Genomic DNA, 22,520 nt, shown 5'->3' on the forward strand with positions numbered 1-22,520 from the left:
CTTTGAAGGTATGGTTCGGTTACATGCAAGTGTTTTTGACCTCCCAACACCAATGATTAATCAACAAAGTGTCGGTGTTCAATAGTCGCCAAACAAACGCTTAGCTGTTGTGCAGAAATTCTACCTTTGGTTGACTTCACTAGCTGGTCTACTAGACCTCCATCTTATGAGGACTGGTCTGCATGTACATATTTTGGAATTCCTTTCTGAACTCCGATCACACAACAATAAATAGGGCGGGGCTTTGTAGTGACATCACACCCGTTGCAAGGGACTGGATTAAATCCTGGGCCCCAAAAGTCAATCAGAGTGGCTTTCAATCACAATCCAAAACCAAAGGATTGGTACATCCTATTGACGAGATGGATGTCTGCTTTGAGGCTTTGTTTACGTTTTTCCTTGCTCCCAAAGACGTGTCTGTCAAACATGATTAAATCTCTGACGAAAACATCAATAATAGGCCAACTCACTCAACTCATCTGAAATCCTTTGGTGGGTCCCTGTATCCAAGAGGACCAATGCTTTTCCTTGCATATTAATATAAATCTTTAGATTGGGCTGGACTGTGAAGAACAAGCTCCTTTTACTTAATCAAGTTGCAAATCTGATTCTCAATTAATGAAGCCCAACATGGGAGGGTTGATAATTCAGGAATCAGATACTTTGGGTAAAGGAGGGCTTTCTACCCTACAATGCTTACCCCATGATTCCACTCCATCATCACATTTCTTTTGACCGTGGTCAAGCCACTTTAATCACAGGTCCAGTAAAGCTAAGACGATATCTTGGGTACGACTGATCAGGTTCATCTACATCAGTATCAAGTCTCTTCCTTCCTGGTCTGAGCAAACTCTGATTCAGTCTCATGTTTGGCATCACATAAAGCACTCAGTCTGTCCGAACACTCAACAGTCCAGTCCCAGAGTCTTAGAGAGACAGGGTCGCTGCACAAACAAAGAAGAGGTTGACTAACTAGCCTGCAAACATCAAATGACACCACTGAAGAGGGGTAAGCCTTCTGGTCAGAACTAATCACACAAGAGTCTACAGCGCTCTGAGTATTGTCTCAGCAACAACATTCAGGAGGTTCTCTTAACTCATACTCCGACTGCACAGCAAGAATTCAATTAATCCTGTGCAAATATGAAAACAAAAACTCTTAAATAAAATAAAAAAAGGATTGAGGTAGACTTTCTTTTCTTCTTAGTAAAACTTCACGGACTAAATCTCTGCTCAGAGAGTATGAGTACATTCAAAGGGAGCTAAATGAGGTAGGTATGGAGCAGAGGTTTTCAAGACAAGTGAGAAATTCCCTGAGATGGCGACTTGAGGAGAGTTGATGGAGAGAGTTCAGAGCAGCCGAGACAAAAGAAAACAATGGCTCTTAGTCGTAATCTATTGATATCAATCTTCTTAGTGGTCCCCATAGTCATACACCACATGATTCAAATAATAATCCAAAAAATTGAAAGGAAACTGAAAAAGTACATTTGGCAAAACGGTTTTCCTTTCATCATGTTCCTCTGCTCTGAATCCTCCCTTCCATCTCTCCTCCTGTTTGTGTCTGTTGATTCACTGATTGAGACTTTTCAGAACTTAAGGATGCGGTTGTTCCCAAAGTCGACAACCACAATGACTCCGTCGGGTGCCACGCCAACGCCAGATGGACGGTCCATCTGTCCAAAGCCACTGCCTTGCGTGCCGAATTTGCATAAGAAGTTCCCATTGGGCTCGAACACCTGGACGCGGTGGTTGCGGGAGTCGGCCACGATGATGCGATTCTCCTGGTCCACTACCACACCCTGGGGGCGGAGGAACTGCCCATTCCCCGTGCCCTCGGAGCCCAGGAAACGGGCGGACTGGCAGTCAGGGCGGATAACCAGGAGACGATGGTTGTTGAAGTCCGTCACCACCAGGTGGTCCTCATGGTTGAAGGCCACGCCCCTGGGGGAATCAAAGTGTTTCCAGAGGGCTCCCTCAAAGCCGTATTTGTTGAGGAAGGAGCCGTCAGGGCCGAAGAGCTGCACGCGGTGGTTCCTTGTGTCCGACACCAGGATCTTTCCCTCGGAATTGACTGCGACATCCCAGGGGTAATTAAATTGGCCATTTTTGGTGCCCTTCTCCCCAAACTTGAGCAGGTACTGACCCTCAAATGTGAACACCTGTCGTGGAAAACACATTGTTGACTGGTAAGAAACCTTACACACACCTATACTGACTTAGTATTAAATGTCCAGAACTTTGATTTACTACTAATAAGCAGTTTGTAATGCTCCCGTTATTTAATAATGAATGATATTTCTTTACAAAACCGCTATGGAGGTTTGGATAACATCTGGTATGTTCCAAACCGTTCCTTGGCTGGTGCCAATGTACCTGCACACGGTGATTGTCCTTGTCAGCTACGATGATGCGTCGCTGGCTGTCACATGCCACGCCAGCTGGCCGGTCAAACTGACCAGGCCTAGAACCTAGAGAGCCAAACTTGTGATGGTAGGCACCGCAGGGTTTGAAGATCTGGCCAAGAAAGGAGGAGATGACCGGGTAAATAAACACAACTATCCAGTCTTTGGCCATAATTAGCTTGGCTTGTAGTTAAGAGAAAAGAGTTTGGGGTGGCAGACGTCAGAGCGAAGATGACACAGAAAGGATGTAGACAAAAAGGAAAAAGAGAGAAGATGGATAGATGGAGCAGAAAGAGAGAGAGATATAGAATATACAGTACCAGTCAAAAGTTTGGACACATTTTCGGGAAAATGTGTCCAAACTTTTAAGGGGGGGGAACAAACCTAAATAGGTTGACTTGGTCGAGGTTCTTACCTGAATGCGGTTGTTGCTGCGGTCAGCCACGACCACGTAGCCCTCCTTGTCTACGCTGATGCCCCAGGGTCGGCACAGCTGCCCGTCTCCTTCCCCCTCGCCCCCAAACGCAGACACCATTGCCCCCAGGGCACCGTAGCTTCTGCCAGACTTAACCATCACCTTGAAGGGGCTGCCCTGGATGTGTTGGTTGCATACCAGCACCGACACCAGGTGTTCACCCTCGCTCTTGGGCAGGTAGCTGATGGTGTACGAACCGTTCTGGTGGTCAGTCACCTCGGCCGCCGACAGGGTCCCGCCGGACGTCGCCATGACGACCGCCGACACGGCGTCTCCTCCCGACAGGCGCGGCTCACCGTCGTGGTCGTAGCCGTTCACGGTGAAGGAGGCGGGCTTGCTGCGCAGGGCGCTTTTGAGGCCCTCGCCGTGTGCTTTTGTGACGGGAGCGAACGCACCACTGCTGATCAGGCCCATGGACTGGATGGCTATGTACAGAGCCTGAGAGGGGGGGGGAATTCACATAGAGAACGTCAATAGAGCACTCAGACAAACATGAAATCTTATGTACTCTTCATAGATTAGATTGAATCTAATCTAATCATAGGGTCTTACCAATACACAGTCTACATGTAATAAATGAATTCAAAGTATACATTTTCCATGCCTCCTCTATGCATTATGTAGTCTACTGTGCTCTTTGGGTAGCCCGACATACTCTCTAAGAAGCCTGCAAAGCTGCAGGAGGTCCTACCTGGTCCGGGGGCGTGAACATGAAGCGGTCGTCCTCCTGCGGCTGCAGAAGGCCCCGGAGCGACTTGAGCTCCTGGATCTGGGTGAGCATGCGCTCGCGGGCCAGCAGCACGTCCAGCTGCCGGCCCTCGTCCAGCACCTGGCCCACGGCTGCGATGGTGCTGTCCAGCTTGGTCAGGTTCTGGTGCAGCTTCTCCACCTGCAGGTACAGGGACTTGGCCTTCAACTGGCGGATCTTCTCCACCTGGGAAAGAGACAGGTGTGTATGGGTGAAGGGGGAGGGGGGAGGGATGAGGGAGGGGGAGAGAAAGGTGAGCCAACTATAAAAGGCCGGAAACCTCTGTTTGTCTGTCCGTGGTATTTTCCAGAGAACCGTACACTGAATGAAGTTTCCCAGGTGCGTTGCTACGGACCCATGGATGTGCTGTGTCAAACTAGTGTGAAGTCGTTTGGATGAGCGGTTCACCACAAATAAATATACCAGCATTTGCCGCCATGTAGAGGTGCACCACATGATGGAGCCCTGGATCTTTAGAGGAATACATTTAAACGCGTTAGCTGCACTAAGCAATGGAGCCCTGAATAAATACACATACGTTCACCGCCAACTGGCTTTGAACTAGCGTGCCCGCTGAAGGCCACTGCACTAGTGTAAGTCAAATGACATACTGACAGCAGGAGCCCAGTTATAAACGGATCTGACATGATCCAAGGGAGGCCACAATGTGCTCCTCAATCTCAATTAGACTTATCAACAACAAATGTAAATACACACGCTTGATTGATTGGAATGCCTATCATGGGCACTGAATGGAAATCCAGTGGATCTCCAGTCCAGTTTAATGTGAGACGGCAGACAGACAGCTGCAGCAGCCGAAGAGGCGGGATCATTCACCCAGAGACAGGAAATGAGGAGAGGGAGTCAGCCTTACCAAACAAACAAGACAATAGCTCTCCCTCTCTATGTTACAGAAAGACCTTTTATGATGGGTAAAACGCCTAGTAAGAAACAATGGAAGCCCTTAAAAGAAGGGCTTTGTGTGCCCTGGGCACAAGGAGGACTGTAATTTGCATCTGTGGTAGTTGTGATACTCTTTATGGGCCACTGAGGACAAAGACAAGGAGATGCATTTCAAAGACAGGGTTGAGGGACGCAGAGCAGTGTGTGTGTGTGTCTGTTTGAGGGGGGTTGGGGTTTCTTGTAATGACTTTATCAGGCGAGTCAAGTCAAGCTGGGGATAAAGTGTGTTCTATACGAGGGCATTAGAGAGAAAACACGAGTAAGGGAAAACCTCCTGTGTGCCACCTTGACCTCTCCTTAATCTCTCTCTCTCTCTTACACACACCATTTTAACCTGTCAGGGGGGAAACCCATTAATTAAACCTGATCTTGGCCAGTCTACCATTAAGGAGAGGCCTTATTCCTAACTTTCCGCTCAGAACGGTCTCTGTAACATCGTAAAAACTGTGCCATGTCTACCTGCTTTCAGATCTGACAGCTGCAGGGTTGTGTGTGGGTGTGTGTGTTTAATGCCTATGTACACTCAAGCTTTGACTTGAGTCCCTGTAGAAGTCAAACATGGTAAAAGCACAATCTACCTCAACCTAACTCCAGGGTCTAGTGTCTTAGAAGCGTGGGTTCAGGTAAGTTCCACAGAGAGTTGTTGATATCCGGGGGGCCACAACAGGGGAGGTAAAAGCTCCTTCTCTGCCCCAAGAAAGGCTCTCTTTCTCTGGGTAACCCTAGACCCAGGGGGGGACTGGGAGTTAGTCTGATAGCGACACACTGCTTTCCCAATCTGGCTTTATTGGATTACTCCACTACAGGTTTGTATGGTGCTTTACGTTATGGGACACTTGCTCATTGTTGAATGCTTTTTCAGTTTGTTTTCACAGTGGGTGTAGTTTGTCACTCAACAAGCCTAGCTGGAGACACCAGTCTTGTGCTCAGAGTGTGTCCCTGCTCCTGTTCTTCCTGTGTGTGACTTGGTAAACACATACTAGTGTCGAGTGTGTGTCACTCAGTATGAAAAGACACACAGACAATGGCATGTACATGCATACACATGTTTATAGTAAACACGGGAGAGTAAACCGTCATAAAAAAGGAGGAGGCAACCAGGTCCTGGTTGGCCACACCTCTGACACACACACACACACACACTTTGAAACTGAGAACCTGAGTCATGCACACAGGACTGTGTGTGTGAATATGAGCATGTACTGTACATGTTAACAGAAGTCTCCTAGTAGGGGTTAGGGGGCAAAACAGACATGTTTTGCCCCCTAACCCCCTGTCTGTCATCACAACACTTCAGTTTGAGAGAGAGAGAGAGAGAGAGAGAGAGAGAGAGAGAGAGAGAGAGACAGTCAAGAGTCAGAGGAATCTCACCTTCCACAGTAGTTCACATTCTCTCTCCTCCAGGGCTTTCTTGTGCCTCAGTACGATTGCCTTCACTTCCGTCTGAACCACTTTGGCTTTGATCTCCACCTGCTCGGCCATGGCCTGGGCCTTCTCCATACTCAGCTAGAGGAGCGGAAGAAACCAGAGGTCACGAGACACCCGACACACCCAGAACATTCTCAGAAGAGCAAAGAAAACCAGCGGAGCATGTATACAGAGGGATCTGGAAGGGATGCAACATTTTCTTGACGTTCTCCACACTCAGTTACCATGACACATCAAACAGGAAACCCTTATGGAAGACAGGAAATGCAACCTACGGGTATTTCACATCACATCTCCTTTGTAAGATGACCGGACACCTGCACTTTAATGGCCTGCTTTTGTCCCAAGTCACAAATTAGCCAGGGGAGAGGAAACAGGAACTTCTGGATGAGTTCCATTGGATTACCTCACAAACCATCAAACGCTAGGGGCGAAGCGCAGTGGTGTCAGTTCTCTTTCTAACAAACCAATACTGGTGGTAACTTGAGAATTAGATTTTTTTCTGTCCTTTGTTTTTCCTCCAACCAGTGTTTTTTCCTCTCTCTTTCATCAGCCCTTTCCTCTCTGACGTCTCTGGAAGGTTGGGTGGGGGGAGTTGGACCTCACAGGCACATGGGCAAGATGGAAAGGGTCTCCTTTGTGACATCAACCACAGGGGACAGAGATCAGCCACACCCCCAAAGGTCATGCCCCCTGAACCCTGGCTAAAGACCCACCCCCCGATGGGAATAAAGTCAGGCAGCTTTTCTCTTTCCCACTGCCATTTGGTGCAGGCAGCTAAAGGGTCAGCTAAAACAAGCCCCCCAAATGGGAAGGAGCAGGGGTGAGGGGAAAGATGTTATGTATACAGTAATGTAATATGTAATGTAATACTGAGAGAGTAAGAGAGACATGGGGGAGTGGGGGGGGGGGGGGGGGGGGGGTATAAAATAATTGGTGGTGGAGAGAAAGAGCTGTCCCTTCTAGTAATTCACTTTCTTACTCCCCCCCCCCCATGTTCTCTCCATCTCTTCCCCTCTCTGCATGGTAAGGCCTTGCAGCATGCAGCAGCAGCTTGAAACACAAAGGAGGTCAAACAGTCCAACCGGGCTGCCGAGCAGGGCGACTCCTGCTAAGCAGCAGGTCACAAGTTCAGGGTCAGGGGTCGCCGAAGATAATGGGTGCGGGGTGGGCGGAAATTTCCTACCCCGGGGGATAGGAGAGTGTGTTTGTGTGTTACGTGCAAACTGGTGTCAGCAAGTTCTACTGAACTGACCTGGGATAGAATAGGTGGACACACATACACATGGAGATGCTGGGAAGACTACTGTAACACCTAAACATGCTCTCTACTCATTTCCTGACCTACTAGCACCACCAGTAGCTACTGCTTTGTATGTTAGTGCTCCACAGATGAACAACATTTTCTCTAACTTAATATTCCATTAATAATCTAAATTGGATGGTTTTAAAACACACACACACACACTACAGTCACACCACACAAATGTCAAGGGAGGAGGATGATAAAGAGAGTCAAGGTTGAGTCAAAGAGTGACTACGTGTGATGACGTAACCCTACCGTGGTTGGCTGGATTGTGTTACAAGGTTGTGTTGCGTCTTGACCAAGGTCACCACATTGCTCAACCTCCCAGAAAAGGTTACGCAACACGCCCTACCCTGCTAGCTCTGGTTAAACCTGGTTAAAGCACAAGCCATGTCATTCAGCAACACTTCAAACCAGTCCAAAACCTTTCGAGGTTTATGAACGTAACTCTGTCACTACCACATTAGTGGAGCTTAGACAGAGCAGATCTTGAGAGGAGGCTCCATGCTATTTTTGGTTCAAAGTTTAGTCAACAATGTTGGTAGGGTAGTAAAATAGCATGACTACATGTTTTATGTATTATTATTTTTGACATAGTTTACTTATTTGTTCCTGATTTTTCCCCTAAGAGAAGTGGACGTCAGTGCATCTGACCTGATCTGCGTCTACAAACAACACCCACGTGTCTCCACAGGAGAGGTGTCTCCACCCATCTGCCTTTGTAATTCAGACCCCCCCCCTCCCCCTTGTCTGTCTTCTGACTCTCTTTCTCTCTCCTCGTCTCTTCACATGCCTAGCTTCCTCCCCCAGGACACAGCTGGAGATGTGAGTGTGTCTTGTGTGCTGGTGTGGGGGCTTGGTCCCATCAACCAATTCTACAATCACATGAACAGAGGGATCTTACGGGTTTGTGTGGTGTTGGGGGAGGGGGAAAGGGAGGTCTTTTCCTTGGCCTGCAATCCTTAAATACCTTCTCAACCTTCCCCGATCCTCCGATCTGACCCCCAGCCCTGCCCCCTCACTCCAGCTTGCCAGCTGGCCACCTTTAACCCCGGTCCTCTGTAAAGCCCAATCACAGTGAATCAAGCTTCTGCCCCACCCCCACTGGTCACGTAGACACCTGAGATGGGAGACAGGGAGGGGAAGCAGTGTGTGTGTGTGTGTGTGTGTGTGTGTGTGTGCGTGTGAATGTGTTCAGGGAAAGAGGGTCTGTTGTAAGAATTTGTTCATTTCTGAAGAAGTAACGCCTCCAGATCCCCCCCCCTGCCACGCCCCTTCTCCCCACACCTGTACAGCCTGGCGCCCCTGCTGTGCGTCAGCCAGCAGTTGGATGGTGATGGTCCTGGAGTCCTGGACGGCGTCCTGGAGGTACACAAAGCTGTGGCCGATGTGGCGGCCCACGCTGCACTCTCTACAGATGGGCACCGAGCAGGTCTCACAGAAGAACAGGAACACCTGGGGGAGAGAGAGACGGGGAGGGTTGGATCTTATTGAGTCACCCTAATACTTAAGATGGGCGCATATGACTTTGATGAGTAAGCAACAATAATATTAATCAGGTGGCTTTGTGTCCTCTCACACACACACACACACACAAGCGTGTGCGCCTCATATATCTGCATAAAGGGTAGTGCAAATATTATTCGCTTCCGGAACACTATGGCAACAGAAAGATAACTGAGCCATCATCCAAAACAGATTGTCCTGTAAACCTCAATCCCTTCTAAGTGGTGATTGGTTGTAATGAAAGACTGTCCAAATGTGGGTTAACTTACCCCACTGAGACGTGAGATCAATTTCCTCCAATGGGAGGAAAGCTGAACAGAGGGGGAAGGGCCAGAAATCAATCTATCAATAAAGGCTGTTCCCCTGAGGGAAAAGAATGATCTAATGACACGGTCGCGCTCACACACACACACAAGCAATCTATGAATTCCCTTTTCTGGTCTTTTCTAGGCCCTTCTGTTTCCCCACAATCGTCTCCACTCCATATCTCCTGTTGCTCTTTCTCCATCATTCACCTCCTCCTCCTTCTCCCCCCCCTTCCCTTTCACATCTCCCAAATTCCAAGGACAGGGAAGAACAAATAGGCGGAATGAGGAAAGGATGAGGTGGAGGCTGGAGGGATGGACAGAGGAGGTGGAGGGAGAGGGACAGAGGGGGTGGATGAAGGTATAGATGGATGGATGAAAAAGCAAATCCATCCAACCTTCTTCTTGCACCCTTCTACCATGTTGTCAACATTGATTCTGACTCTAATTAAGGAACACGACAGGAAGGGTTATCAATATTGGTCAACATGGCAATCACTACTGAAAGACTTCTCTCCTCCTCTCGGGTATCAACAATCACCGTGTCAGTTCTTGGTCACACACACACACACACACACACACACTGGGTTGGGGGTTCTCCATGATTACGTAACACTCCGGCCTCCTGGAATAGTCAATATTATTGACTCACACAGGATGCTGTTCCTTTTCCTCTGAGAGGTCCCCATTCACAACCTCCAAGAATAGACTACACACACACACACACACACACATTCAGACTCAGGAAGATTGACTCCCCCTACAGAGCAACGTTCTCCATATATGCACGTACAGCACGGAGACCCACAACCCCCAACCTCCCTCACACACACACACACACACACACACGCTTTGAAGAATACACTCAGCATTCCATGACCCAGACCCGTCCAACACATGACGGTGAGAGTTCAAAGCAAGACACAGCACAGACAGAGTAGGTGTGCGTTCACGACAAAGTCATAAATTCTCCGCAGTACATTCTAGAACTACACCTAGACCTGCAGGGAAAATACTTTGCTCACATACACACCCAGCCATAGAAACTGCATAAACCAAGGCCAGCTCCCCTTCAATGCAAATATGCATGACCTAGGCTAGCACACACCGACAAACCCGCACGCAAACACACACACACACACAGTATTAGTAGTTGGTGGGGAGGGGGTGTGTCAGTGGCACCCATTAGCAGGCCTCTTTCACAGCCGAGGCAGGCTGGGGGATGTGACTTATTGTATTTCATTAGTGCACCGGATGTTACCACTCCCCCCAGCACCCGCTCACGCACACATAAGCCTCGTTCATATGGTTTTCACCACACAAACAGAACCCACGGAACGACCCAGAAGGACTGCACAACATCAAAATCATGATCTATATATCTTTTGGTGGGACAAGAGAAATGTTTAAATGACAGTCACACTGCGTGTGAAGGTTGGGGTGGGGGTGGGTAGGCAGGAGCTGTTTAATGCTCACACCCACCCCCATGCTGGGGGAGGGGTTCTGACCTGCAAGTAACATCACACCACGGTGCTAGAACCTTCTCTGTGAACTGCAAACAAGCAAACATGAATCGCAGACAGCTGGCATAGCTTTGTGTGGAAGGGTTTCTTTGAAGGCCACAGCCACATAGAAAGGTTCTGCAGGTTTTTTCCATGTATCCAGTATTCATTGCTGTTCCTAGGCTTGGAAAAGGTTCTACCGAATAATAGACTTTCTTTCTTTTACATATTTTTATTTATTTATGTTTTACGTAAAAATTAAAGCACAGCTTCTGCGGTGGAGTCTAATTTCACTGTTGCTGTTAAAAAACAGCAACAGTGAAATTATTATTTTGTCTGCAGATGTGGGAAATGTCAGTTGTGTAGTGTGTACACACACACTCTTGTGGACTGATGTCACTTTGTGAGGTTAGACGTCACAAGCAATAGTATTGTAAAAGTACAAATTTATGTATTATTATTTTGAGACATGAGACTTGTCTCTCCCCTTCAAGAAGACAAGACAAAAAAAAATTGTCTTCTTGAAGATTTTTTTTTTTTTAATTAAGTAACTGACTCTTTTAGTTTTTTTTTTTTTACTTGTCTCATTCTGTGTTCTTCTGTCTGTAACTATGTGTTCTCATGTTGCTGCCGGTCTTGGCCAGGTCTCCCTTGAAAAATAGATTTTTAATCTCAATGGAACCCCTCGGTTAAATAAAAAATAAAAGGAATCGGAGAGACCGGACAGAGAGGAGGGAGTAGAGATAAACACAGAAAAGGAGACAAGGATTACAGAAGAATATGGGAAGGACAGAACGCTTTTCTTCTGTCCATTCAGCACAGGCAGGCTAAACCCAGTCAGTTCCCTGTGTCAAAGTGGATCATCTATAGGATCCTCCAACCAAAAACACCCCAGCTCCGAAGCCAATCCCGGCTATACCATCTGCCCATCTAAGCTTCTTTTACAGAAGACATGGGTGTTTTTAACACTTCTAATCTCTTTCCTTCTCTGTCCGTCTCTGTCTCTCTCTTTATAATCCATTCTTGGTTTCCTACTCTCGTTTCTTTATGTACATTTTCACCCTTTGCTCGTTGCTTCTGGTTCTTTGACCGTCTTTATCGTCCATTCCCTCCTCTATCCTTCCTTTCCTTCCTTCCCCCACTGCCCCGCCCACGATTCCTAGCAACCCTGTTTGGCTTGTTGCCACGGGGACACACACAGACGGACGCGCCTGCTGATGTTTTGAAACACGGCCAGATACTACTGAAGGGGGGCGGTGGCCGCCAGCCAGCGATCTCATTGGCCAATCCTCTAGCGAGGGGAAGGCAAACAAAACAGAGTCAGCTGGCCTCCACAGGCAGGGAGCACGTGAGGGACTGTTACCATGTGTGGACACAGAACCCTCTGTCTGTGTCTGTGTGCGTGTCCGTGCGTGCAAGCGTGTGGGTTTTGCGGGAGGTTATTTGGAGTGCATGCAGCAGTGTTTGAAAAAGAGAGGTTGAGAAATGGGGAGAAGAGGGGGAAATTTGAGAAGGTATAGAGTGAAAGAAGATATAGGATAAAATAAAGTGCAAGGCAGCGATTACATAGAAAAGAAGGGATCAGAGGGAGGGGGAGAGAGAGAGAGAGAGAGAGAGAGAGAGAGAGAGAGAGAGAGAGAGAGAGAGAGGAAGAAAGAAAGAAGTCAAGAAGTTAAGAAAGAAAGAAAGAAAGAAAAGAAAATAAGAGAGTAGCATGGCATTTGAATGAGCAATGAGACGTATGATGTAACAAAGTGTGAGTGTGCGTTTGTGTAAGGTTAAGGTTCAGTTATCTTTGGTAACTGATGCCATCAGTTCTGCTGGAAGAGAAGCACATGCCCAGAGCTCTACAGTTACACTGGGCCACGACACGGCCAAGCCCTGCCATACCGTCACCCACATCCATTTTGTGGCTTCATGTATATGTCACCATGTCTATCAAGGACATTTAACTCCAGACACGTTTCAAATGTCAGGCCAGACCTTGCCATTTACAATCTACTACATTTAGCAAACATTATAAATAGGCTAAACAAGCAAAGAAAAGCATAACACATTGTCATCTGACAGACATTTTGTGTGGCAATGACAAAACGGAAAACATTTACATTTTACATTTAGTCATTTAGCAGACGCTCTTATCCAGAGCGACTTATAGTAAGTACAGGGACATTCCCCCGAGGCAAGTAGGGTGAAGTGCCTTGCCCAAGGACACAACGTCAGTTGGCATGACCGGGAATCGAACTGGCAACCTTCGGATTACTAGCCCGATTCCCTCACCGCTCAGCCACCTGAGTCCCAAGTATAAAAGTGTCTCCGTTTTTTTGGGCTCACCATCGGGCTTCTATGCATTTCCAAGCACAGCAGCTGCCGTGACGCTGACTACAGCCCTTAGTGGAGGAAGAATGTCCATGCCTTCCAGCTCCGGTTCCAGTAGTGACCCACACAATTCACTCCCCACTTGCCATCCCACACACACCACACCCACAACCCAAAGGACTAACATGCCAGTGTGGCATCCTAAACACGTTGACCCTTACAAGGCAATATCCCGCTTACACAAGCAAACTGAGACCTCAGCAGAAATGCACACCCGTGTTGTGGACGGTATCACACTGCATGTATGCACGCACAGACACACACAGACATACACACAGACATACACACACACACACACACGTGTCCAGGTGTTGCTTTTAGGAGTCACCCTATGATAGATAAGCGCTGTGGACCAGGGACAACATAACCAATGCCTTCCCCCTCCATCCATAAACCAAAGTTTACCTAAAAGATACTTACATCAAAGCAATATTAACTTCCTCTGAGCCACTCTCCCTCTCTCTTGCTTACACACACACACACACACACACACACACACACACACACACAAACACACTTCCCTTTCTTTAGAGGGGGGTGCACACACACAAGGCACAGGAAACATTGGGGCACTCTAATTATTGGGCACATGGTGTGCATTAAAACTTTGGAAGTCCAAATTCACATAATCTAACTCTGCTGGCTCCACGGAAACACACAAACACTCTCTCTGTCTCTCACACACCCTTAGAAGATAAGTACCTACAGATGGAAGATGCTCAACAAGAGTTGAATTCAGAAACGTCTATGCCTTCTGCACACACACACACACACACACACACAAAAAGAACAAAAATCGCATGTGTGTGGATGAATGAACAACCTAGAACAGTCTGAGAATTCTGCACAATATGAGTGTTGAAATGTAATAATTCAAGGCAACAGCTGCTTAATCCTGATCAGCTCTAGACAGTCCAACAGCCATTGTCTGGGATGGAGTGAGAGCAGAGAACGGATAAGGATGGAAACGACTGGGGAAATCCCAGATGTGTGTGTGCGTGAGAGTGTTTGAGGGAACCCGAGGAGGTATAAACTCAAGTTATGGGCATTCCTCTGAGCTTGTATCAGTCTCAGCTCTGGGTCGGGTTTCCTACGTGTGTGAGTGTAACAGTCTGTCCATCTGTGTCCAGCACATTATAATGGGATGACCTATCCGATCGATGTGTGTGTGGTTCTCTTAAGATTAAGAATGGGTTTGAAACAGGAAGTGCATCTCCAGTCGGTTACAATGGTAGGCTGATCTTAGTGCAGCCCCCTACTACACCAACACACACACACTGCTTTCTTCTTAGTAAAACAAAAGGTCCGTGTGTAAAATGTGTCCCCTGGGGGAGGTGTGTGTGGGGGGGAGGGGGGGAGGGGGGGAGTTGTGAAACCGATTAGTTCAGCTGGGCCTTTGGCCTCATCGTTACAGTGCTGTGTGTGTGTGTGTGTGTGTGTGTGCATGCTCAAAAATATTCTGCAACCTTTTCCCTAAACCTAAGCCTAAACCAATCTCCCCCTCACCTTTGCCCCCAGAAAAAAGCTGGAGTGTGTGTGTGAAGGGGAGGGGGGCGAGGGTTGTGCCTCTTCCCCCAAAAAGTTGTCATGGAGACATCAAGAGCTTAATCTGAGGCGACGAGTCAGATTCAAGGAGATTACCATATCATTAGCAAGGACCTCCCAACCCACAAGGCGTGCAACAAGAAGTGTGTGTGTGTGAGAGTGAGTGAGAGAGAACAAATGAGTGTGTGTGCACAGTGGAGGGTGACATCACAGTAAATGGAGGGCAATGTTTGATGTAATCCAATTTTCCATTTCCTATCTCCTGCCATCAGCGCATGGCAAGAGAGAACCTGAGAGAGACATCGGACATGGAGGACACACACGCTCTTATCACACTGGCTACTGATGTTTTCACCCCCAAAAGTGTCTTATCTTACAACTGAACCGTTCAGTCAGCAGCCATCTATCCAGAAGGAGAACTTTCCTCCCCAACCTCTCTCTGTCCTTATGGTCACCCATCAATTGCCTAATCTGATGCTTTAAAAAATTAGTACCTGTGAATTTTTTTGGTATTGTAATTTACAAAAGTGACACAAATGAAGTGTGATGTAGCGGTCAATTGGCAGAATGTTGTCAGATTAGGCACACTTAGTTTAAAAGGGAATTCATGCAAAACCAAAATACATGAAAATATAATCCCAATCCACCTTTTTCTTGCAAAACAATATGACCTCACCACATAGCTTTCACCAACACCAGTAGGAATAAACTGGAATCTGAGAACACCCCCCTCTCTTTGTTTCCTTCACCCCCCCCCCCCCCCCTCCTCCTGTCTGTGCTGCTGAGTGGTGGGTTGTACCTCGAGGGGTGTGTGTCTCATGGCTCCACAAGGAATGTGTCTGAGAGGAACTGGATCCAGTCGCTGAAATCACGAACACACACCCCCTCCCCCAAACACACACACCAGCCACTTCCCTCGCTACCATGTGTGTGCGCGCTGTGTGAGTCCCAGGCGCAACATCACCTCATTTAGTATGTGTAGTCTAGTTTTAGCTAGTCCACGTGCAGTGGGATACGGTTTAGAACCTTTTAGCGAGTGTCCGTTTGTCTCTGTGGATGTCATTCTGCCTTTCACTCCCACCGCTGAGAGCTGTCCCTTTGCAAACATTCCCACATTCCTTTTTAACAAGACCACCACCCCCACAAGCTTTCCTCCAGTACCCCTCCACAGACACATGCACGCACAAACTACCACCACAAGCTTCCCTCCAAGTTACCGTAATCTTTCCTCCAACACCCCCAAACAACACACAACAAACCTCCTCCAGCCTCCCTCCAGTCCCAGCCCCTCCCCTTCATATACTTTATATGGTCGAATAAACAGACAGGGAAAACTAAGATGGTCATCCAAATAGTCAAATGCCTTTTAAAGCACGTCAATATCCTTAAATGTACAACTATCTTCAGCAGAAGTAATGGAGAACCAATATTTATGGTTCATACAGCTGGCAGTTGGCAGGAGGCTGTCTCAAACTCCCAGGGCAGGAACAAGGCAGAGTTCCTCGAAAGAATTACATAACAGGTCGGAACCAATAGAAACTTTTGCCCCGGAAAGTCTACCTCTTAAACTTTGTGTGCGTGCGTCTACGTGTGCTCCCTCGGGTTGAATTGCAGACTATATAATTCAAGGTCCCTGCTTTATTTGGACTCTCCTTAAAGTGGATGAGCTGTTTTGTGTTATTTATGGTAGGGTGTGGCGGGTTTAGAGGAGGGGGGGGTCTGTCACGGTCACACAAGCTAAAACCCTACTAAGTGTTGCGTTTTCCCCCTCAAAAGGACCACCTTTTGTTTCCCCATGAGCTCTGGGTGGATCAAGCTCCATGAGGCCAGATCCTGATGCCGCCTAAACGCCCACCCCCCACCCCTCCCCCGCTGTATGGAGGGGGAGGGGTGGGGGGGACAGGGCCATCTGGGGAGGGCCTAGTGCTGGCCCTTAGTCTTTACAAATCTCCCACTCACATTTCCACATTATAATAGCCTGGGTCATTAGCATAGAGAAGACGTGACAACACACACACACACTCTTCACACACCCTGCCTCTTTGGGACAAAGGTGAGGGATCTGGGTCACACTGGAACCCCCCACCCCTGCCCCCCTTCAGGAAAGGGGGAGGTGCTATCCAATGCCTCACAATCATTCCCCACAGTGAAAGAGACATGGTTAAGGGTGGGGGGAGAGAGGGATGTGTGGGGTCTTTTACAGAGTGAGTCTTCAGGGCTGATGGATTTACAGGGCTCCTCTCACACCATCACAGAATCAGAATCAGAATCAGAAAAGGATTTATTCGCCATGAAAGTTTGCACAGACAAGGAATTTGCTTTGGCAGGAAGGTGCATACAATAAACATATACCTAAAATTTAAATATGTGGACTAACTATACTAAGGGTACATAAACTAGCAGTACTAAGTGGGATAAATATAAGTTGCCGTAAATTACAATATAAGTTGCCGTAAATTACAATGAGAGAGACTCTGCTGGCATCCAGGTGGAGATCGCCTGCCGTCTCCAGTGTCACTCCCTTCCCCCCAGGGTTACGTGGTGGTGGGGGGGGGGGGCTTACTGGAAAACAGCCCTTACTGGAAAAGTGAACCCTAGTTTTACTGGCATTGACCAAAGGAGGAGGTGGGGGGAGGGGGATGTGGAGGAGGACCACAGAGCTGCCATGGCAGTTCATATAATTAACCTTTCAGACCACTGTAATGACAAGTTGGTTCTTTGTAACAACCTTTAATAGGTTACCATGTAATTAGATTAAGATTAACTTTATTCAAGTTTAGTTCAGGGAACAAAGTATAGCTCTAGGTCTGCTGTCTTGAATCAGCCAGGCTGGGCAAAAAGCAGTGAGTCACTCCTTCCCACAGCAGCGGGGGCCATTTTGTCAGGTGACCCAGCAAAGCTATGCACACACTTCCGCTTGACCTAAATCTCAAACCCAAACAACCCATCAAAATGATATTGTATTGACACACATTCTCTCCTTATTCCAATTGGTCAACGGTTTAGTGGTTTTTCTGGTCAAGCCTCTGGCCGACAGCTCTTGTTGGTGAAACTATACCAGACCAGTACTGCGAGTTCCCCCTCTCTGCATGCTGCTGTAACAGACACAGAAACATGTGTGCAGTCAAACTGGAGGGGCCTCCCTCTCTCTGGAGCTGGAAGGGTACAGATTAACTAGACTCTCTGGGACTGTGTGTGTGTGTGTGTGTGTATGCGTGGAGCTAGTCCAACACACATGCCTAGAAGTCTCCAGGGAACTAGGTGAAGAGCCAATAGGCTCACTTTGAACTTCTGGCCATATGGCCTCCTGTAAGGTCCTGTACACACAATGCTATTACACGACAGAGTGTGTGTATGTTGCTACACACATAAGGCTATTATAAAGTCACCAAGGCGATAGGCAGGTATGGTTTGTCGCCACCGCCTAACGAGTCAGCATTACAGAGCACCACAAAAGCACTGCAGAACCCTGTGACAGTGGTGCCACATAAATGGTTTGGTTTGCATGATATTTTTATGTATGCACTTTGAGGTCCATACACAGGTGAAACATCACGTGCCACTGTGAACTTGTGCTTTTTCACATGTGCACGGTTTTATGTGTGCATATCTCATGTATACTTATATGGTACATCAGTACTTCGTCTCTGTGTGTGTGTGTGTGTGTTCACAGCGTGCTAACGTGAGAGAGCCCAAAACCCATGTTGTGCACACCAAGAATCATGTGAAGACCAGCTGTAGAGGTTCCACATGTTGACCAGAACGACAGTGGGTGTTTGCAGGGTGACAGTGCATTGGAACTCTGTATTTATCATCATGTGGTGAACTCTGTGTCCGTTGGCAAATAAAAAACATCTGCATTATGTGTGCATCCGCGGAAGACATAGATACTCGAATAACAGTTCTCCAGATCGAAAAAGAACATTCAAAAAGGAAGCTCACCTCGTTGTCATGGTGCTGGCAGAAGCTCATGCGGTCCTGGAAGAGGGAAAGCAGGGCGAAGTTGGACTGGAGGGACTGTGCCAGGGACACTCCCTGGTTGGGGCTGGCGTTGGTCGGGGGCCCGAGGTGGAGGCCGTCTCCCAGGAGCTCGATGAAGTGGTCCTTGGTCAGCCGGACCCTCTGGTGGGCCCTCACGCAGTTGTCGCACAGGTACTCTTGGCAGTCCAGGCAGTGGGAGCTGGCGGGGTTCTCCTCGTCACAGGAGCTGCACTGGGGGTTCCCCAGGCAGTGGGGCCTCAGCAGGCTCCCGTGGGAGTGGTGGAAGCCCGGGACGCCACTTCCGATCACTCCCCTGTGGTGGCCGTTCTTGTTGTGGAGCTGCTCCTCGGAGCTCACCACCACGTCCAGCAAGTTGCTGAACAAGAAGTTGGAGGAGGGCAGAGAGTCCATGCCGGCCTCAGAGATGGACACTTTCTGGTTGCAGGTGGGGCATCGGAGCTTCAGGGGGTCTCCAGGGCTTCTTTGGCCCTCCAGACACTGTCTGCAGAAGGCGTGGAGGCAGGGGAGGACTAGCAACCGCCTGGAGGTGATGGAGGAAGAGGAAGAGGTGTGGGAGGAAGAGGAGGAGGTGGAGGAGTTGGAGGAAATTGGAGCGTTGGAGCCGCAGAGCTCTTTACAGAGCGGGCACGTCTGCAGGTCCGAGTCGGGAAAGGAAGCCATCTGCAGCGCTACAGAAAACGGGCTCAACTTAAAACATGTGCTGCATTGAGACTGAGGTATTCATTTGGGAAGCGTCCGTTTCCCCGTTCTATGCTGTGTAAAATAAGCTGGTGTTTTGAGGTAGATAAGTGAAAAGTCTGTTCGATTCCGAAGAAATTCTACATGTCTTGAGGCAGAGGCAGACGCCTTCTCCAAGAAAAAAAGAGTTGACAGTAAATACAAAATGTAGTGAAGACAAACTAGTTACTCTTCAGTTTGCAGTTTCTCAGTCATTTTAGTTGGTTAAGGCTTGTGTCAAGAGGTAATGTCGGTCACTCTTTCAAATTAGACAAATTAGAGAAAATATTTATCACATTTGGGGCAGGGGGGGGGGGGGTATTAAAAAAATTGTATACCCAGTCGTGCCCCTGGAATAATGTTTGTTGGCGTTAGGATCATCAAGGTTTAAAAAATAATCCAGGAACTAGTGAGATACTGGATCCGTGGCGATTTGGAAGCTCCATCTTCCCTCCCTCATCGACTCAACATGGTTACGGGCCGGGCCACAGCGCATCCAATTCGGACAATACCAAGGAAATACCGAGTGTGCTATATTCTATCCGTGTTGCCGTTATTCTTTAGTCCACCATCGGGCCCCGTTCCGTGGCGTCAGGCGCAGCCAGTGGAAATTAGTAGCAGTTCTACACTCGGCCCAAAATACCTTAAATTATTCATCAAAGCATTTGCTCATAAGCGACGCGATCTCCTCGCGTATCGTTGGGTCAGTTTTCCGCAAACTAACCACGTCACCTTTGGCTCAAACTAATGCTCAATACACAGTCGATACACATCTACTGACAAGTATGCATTTCTGAGTGTGTATGTAGCCGATACCACTCCCCTGGCCACTTTCCTTCTCTCTCTCCCTCCCTCCCTCCCTCTCTGCGCGGAGGAATGCACTGGGCTGTTCCACGCGTCTCTGGAAGCCCCGGAGAAGGTACAAGCCTTCGAGCCCTCCAATCGCGTGAGAATGGCACCCTTGCACCGGAAACCCCGTAGTTGAACGATTGTATCGGTCTGCAAATCTTAGTGTATATCGTCTTTTTCTCTGCGTCAAAATGAAGGTATGCGCCGGTCCCGTTGTGCGCGTGTTGATCGTGCAGATCGTGCAGATCCTCCAGCCGCTCTAAGCCAACTGAGAAAAACTGACACACACTTCCGCTGGAGAGAACGGGGAGGGGAGAGCTTGGGGACAGTGTCCGGGTGAGAGGGGGAGGGATGGCCGAGCGCGTATAGACCGCCCTCAGTCCCGTAGGCTCCTTTTCACTCATTCACGGATGAGGTTAATTTAGGCATGATGACATTCAGCAGACCATCCATGGCGTTTCTCCACGAGTCAGTATGCTATGAGAAAACCATTGCTATTCTATGGTTGAATCAGTCTAGTGCCAACTCCAAATAAGCAGCAACCAAGCTCACTTGAGTCAAGAAGCTCAAAGATGAACCGACTGCTACATCCTTAACCCAGGCCAGGCCTAAGGGAAAGAACAGTTCATCAGATCATATGATAACTGATGAATTGTGGCTGTCCTTTTATCATAAAGACAGCTGAACAGACAAGAAAAGGATGATGAACCTTCACATTAACAAATGAAAGAAGGGATGAGAGAAGGGTGTGAGAACAGGGGAGGGTTAGTCTTTGACTGAACGCAGACATGAGTAGAACTTGTAAGCGTGGACCCAGTCAGACCAAGAACTCATAAGACCAGGTCACACATCTCGGTTTAAAAGAACCTTCCAGGCCCCTTAAAAAAAAAAGGGGGGGGGGGGGGGGAAGGGGTCTGTCCAGGATTAGCCAGTGAGATTCTCCCTAGAGAAGTCAACATAATTCATTTGATGTGACTGCAGTGAATTTTCTGCCAACATCTGACGTCCCTGATGTTCAGCCACACCATCAGTCCTCCCACCTCCGTCTCACTTCTACGGCCCGGTCCTGAGGCAAACCCGGTCTTGGGGCAAACCTCCACGCTCCGCCTGGTCCTGTCAGACCTGCCCAGATACATTTGCAGGATGATGACTACTGAGATACCCCCACCCTCTAGTGGATCCAGGGCAACATTGACTCTTTCCCCACATAGCAACATCCACCCTGAAGAGCTCAAAGATGACAAACAGGCCACAAGTTGTAGTTTTTTTTTACTTTTGTAAAGGAATACAAAACAGATTTAACTCTTGTTCAGGTAGAACAACGGTTTTACAGTAACGTTGTACACTTGTAAATGAAAATACGTAATTTTGTTGTTGTTGACAAACACACAAGCATAATAATACCATGTTCATGAGGATAAACATGTGGTCACTGAAAGAAAATACCTTTCAAAGCCTGTAATTCTGCACAGAATTTGTCATTTGAAAAATATGATCTGAAACTAATGTTGCAAATCAAGTTTGACGGGGGTGATCCAAAATAACTTTGCTTTTCAAAACACTAGAATCCAATTTCAAATCCAACTTCCTTAGATATAAACAAAGTGCTTTTAAAGATAAGCTGAAATTACAGAACTAACAACTCAAAACAAGAAAAGTAAATGCTTTTTTGGATCTTTTAACACCCCAACAACACACAGTTCTGGACATAAAAACACAAACAATTGTATACAAGTTCTGATGTCAGTCTTTCCATGGCATCGATCTCGATTCGAGTTCAACCGCTATTAGCTTCAGGCTACAATTAAGAGTAACTTGATTTTGGCTAGTGTCACATAAGAACACTCACATAAGTGCACACATACACACTTAGACCCCATTTTCCCCCTGATTTGAAACATTCCTGGTATTCCTGGAACACACTGGGGGGGGGGTCTGGAATCAGGTGTGCCCAGGACAGTAATCCAGCTGTTTGGATGGCCCTGGCTGTTCTGTAGCTGTTAGGTGGTTTGTGTCCACACTTCACTGGCCCAGGAGTGGTTTTGTTGGAGCCAGCGGCGGGCTGAGGGCGTGTCCAGCAGGAACATCTGCTCATTGGCAGAGTTGACCGCCCGGTAGCGGACCGTGAGCTTGGGGTTGGGGATGATGGCGGCAGAGAGGAGACGGCTACCCGCAGACAGATACCCGCTCTCACAGTCGAGTGTCCTTCAGAGAATCACACACACACACACACACACACACACATCAGAGAGTGCATATCTGACACCACACACACACCTCCAAGTATTCAGTGCCAACCTCCTACACACACACACTTGTCCGAAAGACAGGCACTCACGCACCCAAGCATGCAGTACCACACCCAAAGAAAAAATTCTCACCTTGTGAGA

The 22,520-nt window shown here is 48.0% G+C and overlaps 1 protein-coding gene across 1 annotated transcript; it reads right to left on the reverse strand.

Annotated features, from left to right (window-relative positions):
• Nucleotides 1-1,589: 1,589 nt before the first annotated feature.
• trim71 (tripartite motif containing 71, E3 ubiquitin protein ligase) lies at nt 1,590-19,224 on the reverse strand. The gene is made up of 7 exons (XM_067256427.1): nt 18,505-19,224; nt 8,613-8,780; nt 5,963-6,097; nt 3,572-3,814; nt 2,821-3,318; nt 2,377-2,517; nt 1,590-2,162 (listed from the first exon to the last, which is right to left on the reverse strand). Exons 1-7 carry the CDS (start codon nt 19,222-19,224, stop codon nt 1,590-1,592), a joined length of 2,478 nt encoding a protein of 825 aa, XP_067112528.1.
• Nucleotides 19,225-22,520: the final 3,296 nt, after the last annotated feature.

This window comes from Osmerus mordax, chromosome 18, assembly GCF_038355195.1.
Source record: "Osmerus mordax isolate fOsmMor3 chromosome 18, fOsmMor3.pri, whole genome shotgun sequence".
Taxonomy (NCBI): Eukaryota; Metazoa; Chordata; class Actinopteri; order Osmeriformes; family Osmeridae; genus Osmerus; species Osmerus mordax.